General features: G+C 32.2%; 1 protein-coding gene across 2 annotated transcripts in view; it reads left to right on the top strand.

Moving 5' to 3' along the window:
• Nucleotides 1-7,500, top strand: part of LOC125031326 (ubiquitin carboxyl-terminal hydrolase 8-like) — a 39,399-nt gene that overhangs the window by 8,454 nt on the left and 23,445 nt on the right. For both annotated transcript variants that reach the window (XM_047622026.1, XM_047622027.1), the window contains exons 5-11: nucleotides 477-622; nucleotides 710-878; nucleotides 2,267-2,426; nucleotides 4,512-4,659; nucleotides 5,062-5,525; nucleotides 6,615-6,761; nucleotides 6,896-7,039. In XM_047622026.1, coding sequence (XP_047477982.1) covers nucleotides 477-622; nucleotides 710-878; nucleotides 2,267-2,426; nucleotides 4,512-4,659; nucleotides 5,062-5,525; nucleotides 6,615-6,761; nucleotides 6,896-7,039 — 1,378 coding nt within the window. The remainder of the gene's footprint in view (nucleotides 1-476; nucleotides 623-709; nucleotides 879-2,266; nucleotides 2,427-4,511; nucleotides 4,660-5,061; nucleotides 5,526-6,614; nucleotides 6,762-6,895; nucleotides 7,040-7,500) is intronic.

The following is a 7,500-nucleotide window of genomic DNA, read 5'->3' as shown; positions in this document are numbered from 1 at the left end:
ATTAATTATCTATTTTATTCCTTTTATTGTGCAACTTCCTAAACTGATTGGTAATTTTTAGTTAATGATAATGGGAATTAGGAACAGGAGCTATATGAGTGTACTACACAGTTGTACACTAATCTCTATCACTGTTGGGAATGCTGTAAACCTTAGAAAGTAATGGTTCAAATTTCATACTTGTTGTAGAAGACATCCCCTGAGTTGGGGGTTAAAATTCTGTCTCATGCTGACATACTTTTACCTCAACTGAAATTACATTATCCACTGATTTGATTTGATCAAGTCTTAGTAATTCATAACTTACCATTAAAGAATCACTTCATGTTTTATTTCAGATTACATAGATTATTTTTCAGTGATGTTAAATATATCAACCCAGATGATATAGACATTTTATTATTATATAATAAATGCAATACAAATATCTTTCTGTGATGGCTACATAAATACAACATAGCTTCCATTCCTTACAGATATGAAAGCAAGTCTAGTGCCTTAATACAGAAAAAGCAAGATGAGGAAAAGAAAGCAGCAGAGAAAAACCAGCAAGCTGATAAGGAAAAGCAAACAAAGAAGATCACTGACACATCCAAGACCCCAGCATCACCTACATCAAATGGTACAACATTTCCCTATCTTGGATTATGGACTGCATAATTTCATCCTGTTTGAAGGATTTTGTTATTAATGAGTATTTATTTTCCAGGGTTGCTAGTGGAGGAAGGTTGTATATCATGTAAGAAACTTTACTCCCTCATAAAGGAAAGGTGCTCCTCCTATCTCATCCTTGATGCAAGACCTAGAGAGGACTTTCTGGAATCCCAAATGAAGGTGTTGAATGTGATGAATATTCCTGAAGAAATACTGAAGCCAGGGTGTGTAATATCTTATTTTTGTAATTTTTTCTCTCTCTCCTCCCAATAAGAATTACGGTTATAGATAATTATCATTATTATTAAAGTAATAATTATAATAATAATTATTATTATTATTATTATTATTATTATTATTATTATTATTATTATTATTATTATTATTATTATTATTATTATTATATTAATATTAATTATTATTATTATTATTATTATTATTATTATTATTATTATTATTATTATTATTATTATTATTAATATTAATATTAATATTAATATTAATATTTATTAATATTAATATTAATATTAATATTAATAATATTATTATTATTATTATTATTATTATTATTATTATGATTATGATTATGATTATGATTATGATTATGATTATGATTATGATTATGATTATGATTATGATTATGATTATGATTATGATTATGATTATGATTATGATTATGATTATGATTATGATTATGATTATGATTATCATAATTGTCATCATTATCATTATTATTATTATTATTATTATCATTGTTCTCATTATTCTTTTTGTTAAAAACAATGATAATAGAAATGAAAACATTTTCCAAGAAAATTTAAGGATAAGGGTAAATTGTAAGGCCTAGTAATTGAATCCTTTGTGAGTAAGCACATGTGGTAAAGAAAACCACAGTGGACAGTTCATGCATAAATGCATCAATTGTTTAACCCCTTGGATCCAGATGATGTGACCACCAGGTCATGAAAATAATTGGCTGAGTGGAGGGACATGTCAGCATGCTGTCATGGAAAAATTTGGCTAAGGGAAGGGGATATAAGAATATACTGTCATGAGAATTTTGACTTAAGGCTGAGGTGACAAGAATGATTCAATACATGTGTACAAAGCCCTTAGAGTGTGATTGGACTTAGAGGGCATTTTATTGGTAAACGAGTGTGGAATATACCGTCCATGAGCCATGGAAGAGTGCGGACTCCAGGGAGGGTACTTTCTATTCTTAAGCTTCTCTTTCTGTCTGCTATTACTGGCAGCTTAGGTTGTATTACTGGAAATTGAATATTAAGAAAAGAAAAAAGAGAAAAAGACAATAATCAGAATGTTACTTGTTGTTGTTATGGACTCCTAAAGAGATGATATGAAGTCTGCAAGTCTATTAATATCTGGATATAATATATCAAATAATATATATAGACATTTTGAATATTGGAAAAAAGCATGCTTATGCTTATGCGAAAGAGATAACATTGCAATGGGGAAACAAGGAGTCTTGACATCACAGATGAGTGTTCGTGTGCACCCAGCCTACAAACACCTGGATCCAAGGGGTTAATGGATGGTTATTGATTTGATTTGAAGTTTTAAGTAAACTTTTTTTTCTTTTTTTCAATAGGTTAACAGCTGGAAGAATAGGTAGTGAGCTAGATGATAGTGCACGGAACGTTTGGGTCACACTGCGTCACAAAGTAGATTTCCTAATACTTGTGGACTGGGTGACAGAACAACCCCCTCTGCCAGCCCCTCTCAGGTGCCTCATAGATGCCATGGTGAAGGTAAGAGAAAATTAGTTGATTAGAGGGTGATGAGGTGATCTAGAGGATTTGATCTTGCCTAAGATATCAGAGATGATGTGATATTTACCTATTTAAACATAAAAACATGGAAGTTGATGAGAGCAGAAGATATCTTTTGATGACCGCTTATCATCATCATACTGTATAAGAAGTTTTGATATACAGAATAAGACATAGCATGGAGATGTTTGGGTTTCAGATTTCTTTTGGCTGTAATTTTCACAGTATTTGTAAAATTGAAGATGTCCAGTAGAACTTGCATTCATATCATAGGGTATATGTATTAACCCTTTCAGGTTTCAGAAGCTTCCTAATGCTGTCTGTGCCTCATGTACTTCACATGCATTTTTTCTACTTTGGATCTCTTTGATAATGAGATGAAGTTTTTGGCTAATTATTTTGACACAGATGTTATCCTGACAGCATCTTTTGCAAACTCTTAGATTATTGTTGAAAGACAAAATGTTTTTGAAAAAGCTTAGCAAATATAAGAAAAACATTTTTTTTTATTTTTTATTTTTTTATTCAGTGGAGGATATTTCCTCAATTTTTTGAGTTAGGAAGTGCATGAGAATTATGAGAGTTCACAGAACATACAAATTTATGTCTTCCTGTGCTTCAGTAACAAGACTTCATATACATTAAAGAAAGAACAATCATACAAATTATGTAGCTCCATATGATCATTGCGGTGTCCTGTGCAATCAGTTTTATTCACCACAATTGTCCTTCTTATTATCAGTGATCTATTTTATATATAATGTTTAAATAAACTTATTCTGGTATGCTGAATTAAGTTCTTGAAAAATCAGAGATCAAAATTTGCCTTAGGGAAACTTGAAAAATCAGGCCTCTTTTGGGGTTAAGGGGGACAGACAAACCAGGGGAGGAAAGTACACAGGCCTAGTTTTATTCAGATTCATCTTTTACATTATATAGAGTATAAAAGTTTGGATGATGTTCCATCCTCATTTGGTAATATGATAAGTTTTACATACTCACCACAGTTGTGCGAGGTCTTTCAAAACTGGTAGACTTCTTTCCTGTGACTTTTTGTCATCAGTGAGACACATATTGTAAACAACTATATCTAGTGTTATTTGGCAAGTTTCCTCCAGCCTTATCCATGATCCCCTTGTAGGCCTTACTCTCTTTTAGCCAATTGTGCAGTTATGTTCCCTGCCTCTTTCTTCTTGTGAAGGATATGTAGTGAGTATGAAGTGGTAATTCTGTTATTGTCGGGCAGTCATTTATAGGTGTATATATATTTTTTATTGTTTGTACGTCTAGGTACATGAAAATACATCTAAATATATATTTCATTGTTTTATGATTTTTTTATTATTAATATATAACTTCTTTACATGTTTATAGTAATCTGTTCCTATTTTCATTCATACATGACGGTTAACTTAAACAAAAAATATTCTCAATTGATGCTCTCTACTTTTGATATATGACACTGAAATTTACATTTTCTGGTCTGTAGAATTGAGCACTATAATGACAAGGAACCAGAATTTGCCTGCTGAAACAATAATCAGATCCTTTTGTGGTTGGGTCTAGGGGCAAACAAGGTAGAGGACTTGCAGTTCCCAAGGGTTAAACAACTATTATGGTGAAAGCTTATTTAGTTTGAAGTTTATTTTGCATAATCACAAAACTGCTATTAGACTAATAAGAAGGAAAACGGTTACAATAAAGACACATTGATGTCATCAATTTTTAAAAGACTGAAGCTGTTCTTTCCACAAGCATCATTGCTATATTTCCCTAAATCATCCTGTTTGTCAGTCATTATCACTTGCCTCCATTTCACTATCATATTTCACTACATATTATCTTTGTAATCACTACATTTCAAAGTTGAGAGACCAACTAACAAAGTCCCATTTGGAATAGATTATTATTCTCTGGGGGACCTACTTAGGAGCAGTAGTTGACCTGTTCAGACCCATAAAGTAAATAGAAATGTTTAGAATTATGCTGGTACTTTGACAAAGAAAATCTATTCCCTGTAATCAAAAGATGGAGCTAGAAAATAATAAGGTTCCTCTAATTCAGTGGGATCCAGGCAAAGAGTACAAGAGCCAGCCATGGGTGCTACAAGGTGGGTATGACATGTGGCGTCTCATGTATCCAATGCATACCACCAACCCCACAGTGGAGAGACGAGCCTCAACCACCACCCCAAAGATAGACCAAGATTCACGTGAGTTTTCCGTTGTATTTGCTGTATTAAATACTACTGTCATGTTGTGTATATGTTTAATAGTAAGATTTTCATATAATTTGTATTAAATTTATTTGTATAATTATTTGTTACTAGTTGTTTTATTAATTGACTGATTTATTTATATTTTATGTTTTATCAAATAACATCACAAACAAGTTTTGTCATATTAATCAATTGTGTAAGAGTATGCTTACTCATAAAAATAAACTGAATGTATGTTTCTGTATTTCCCAATTATATATAGTTGGAAAATATTTCATTGGGGAAAGATTAGCAGCATGTAGTATACAACATGTAATCTAAGTTTAATGCCTACTTCTTACAAACCATTATTCTTTTTCTGCAGCAGGTTTGCTTATTCTTTTTTTATTTCTGCAGTTAACTTTGAATATCCAGATCTGGATAATGCCTTCCTATTAACTCCGTCCCCGAGTCCACACGGTAAGCCTCAGACTGCTCCGGGAAAGACTCCAGGTCCAGCCCCAAGTCTCATACGTGAAATAAAACCTTCTAATCTAGATAAAGAGATGATGATGGATGGCAAGAACAATAACGATGCCTACATCAGCAATAACCAAGTATTTAATAATCTTGCCAAGCCTGAGGATAGCCCTGTCAAGGCAGCAATAGGCTCTAATGTCAACACCTGGGAGACCAAAGACTCCAACAAGTCACTTGATGTCCAGAGAAGCAGACAGATCCCATCAGACAAATTTGACAGCCTGCCCTCCATCCCCAGTCGAGCACTCAAGCCCAAGGATTTGTTGGAAAGCTTAAGGAGGAAGCAAGAAGAATTGGAAGAAGAACAGGTGTTGCTTGAAGAGTCTGTGAAAGTGGAACAGGTGAGTGTTTACACTATTTAAAATGCATTGGCTTTTTTTTTTTTTAATAAAGGTTTGTTTAATCTTGCAGTAATGTCAAAAAGTATGCGATGAGGCTGTTGTATATGTATTCAAAGTTTTATAAAAGGAAATGTAAGAAACTAACTTGCCTTATTTTCTCTTTTCTTTCTGCTTTAGCTATTAAAATATGAGATGTGATTACAAACAAGGATTTTTAGAAAAATCAAAACTTATTTTTTTTGTATTTGATATAGATATAAGCTTTAGCTATATACTGATTGCCCAATAATGATTAAAAACTATAGTAAAGTCTGGAGGTTTATTGAAGAAAATAAAAAAGGAAAAGCTAGGACAATGTATTCCAGTAATATAAAGTAGCACAGAATACCCAGAGTCACATAGATCTACAAAGATTTTTTTGCATTTGATATGTCAGTTTTAACTGTCTAAAACCCAAAGAGTTAACTAAAATATGGACTTGCTGTTCCTGAGTGGCTTTCTCTGAGGTCATAATTTAGTGATTTCAGTTTTTGGCTATGCATCTTCATTTTAGAAGGCTTCATTTACAAATTTATGACAACCTTACTGGGCTATACTTCTGTATTAAGATCCATTTTGCATGTTCTTTCAACACTTTTTAGTGAAGAATGTTGTCAAGGCCACACAAAGCATCACGACAACCTTACTCCCTGGGCTTTTATCAAAAACTTGACCATAAACTATATGTTAATGCCTGGTTGCATTAAGTTAACCCCTTCCCGACGGGTCACGCCTATAGGCGTCATAACAATACGCTCGAAATGTGGTGTGCGGCTGTCCGCCGCGGCGGCGCGCCAAAGCGCTCCAAGGCAGTGATTCGGCTTGATATACCGAATTCACGCTCTCAAATTCAGCACGTTGCCATGGTTCGCCAGAGTGTTGAGTTTTTTTTTAGTTTTCTACACTCGTTGTCAATGGGTTAAGGAATGGCTGAAAGAAGGAAAACGAGGAAAATACAAATAAATATACTGTATATCTATGTCTCTTGCTCAGACAGTCAGTCAGTCAGTCTGTTGGTCTGTAGGTAAACTTTGTTCCCCTCTTTGATAGGATACACTGAAAAAGATAGAAGAGATGGAGGAGACTGCAACAGCCCTGGAGAGGACGCAGGATGAAGAAAGCCGCAAACTTTTGAAACAGACCGAGGATAGGCTACAAGAGGAAATTAAGAAACTGCAGATAAAGAGTACAGAAATGGTAAGTTTCCTAAGAGTTTTTATCTACCTATCTGTGGAACTACATTTTTTATACTTTGATAATGGAGGGATGGTAATAAAATATTGAGCACAGTTTCTACCTTTTTCATAACTTTTTCTTAACTTTTCCCACAGGAAAGTCAATATAACAAGGTTCACAAGCAGAATGAAGAATTATGGAAAATGGTCAACTTAGCATTATCAGGCCAGTTAGGAAATCTCAATTTGGGACCTTCACCCAAGCCAGAACAGATCACAGAAGCCCTTCGGCAACAGCAGGTATGATAAACGGTTATTGGAAGCAAGTTGATTTTGTGTAAAATCATATTGTTATACTTTTGATTACTATTATTGTTTCTGTTGTTGATGTTCTTGTTCTTGATATTATTATTATTATTGTTATTATTATTGTTATTATTATTGTTATTATTATTGTTATTATTATTGTAATTATTATTGTAATTATTATTGTTATTATTATTGTTATTATTATTGTTATTATCATTATTATTATCATTATTATTATTATTATTATTATTATTATTATTATTATTATTGTTATTATCATTGTTATTATCATTATTATTATTATTATTATTATTATTATTATTATTATTATTATTATTATTATTGTTATTAATGTTATTATCATTGTAATTATCATTATTATTATTATTATTATTATTATTATTATTATTATTATTATTATTATTATTATTGTAGTAGCAGCAGCAGTAGCA

The sequence above is a fragment of the Penaeus chinensis genome, chromosome 12 (genome assembly GCF_019202785.1).
Source record: "Penaeus chinensis breed Huanghai No. 1 chromosome 12, ASM1920278v2, whole genome shotgun sequence".
Lineage (NCBI taxonomy): Eukaryota > Metazoa > Arthropoda > Malacostraca > Decapoda > Penaeidae > Penaeus > Penaeus chinensis.
The sequence above is the reverse complement of the archived record's forward strand: the minus strand, read 5'-3'. Positions and strand labels throughout refer to the sequence as shown.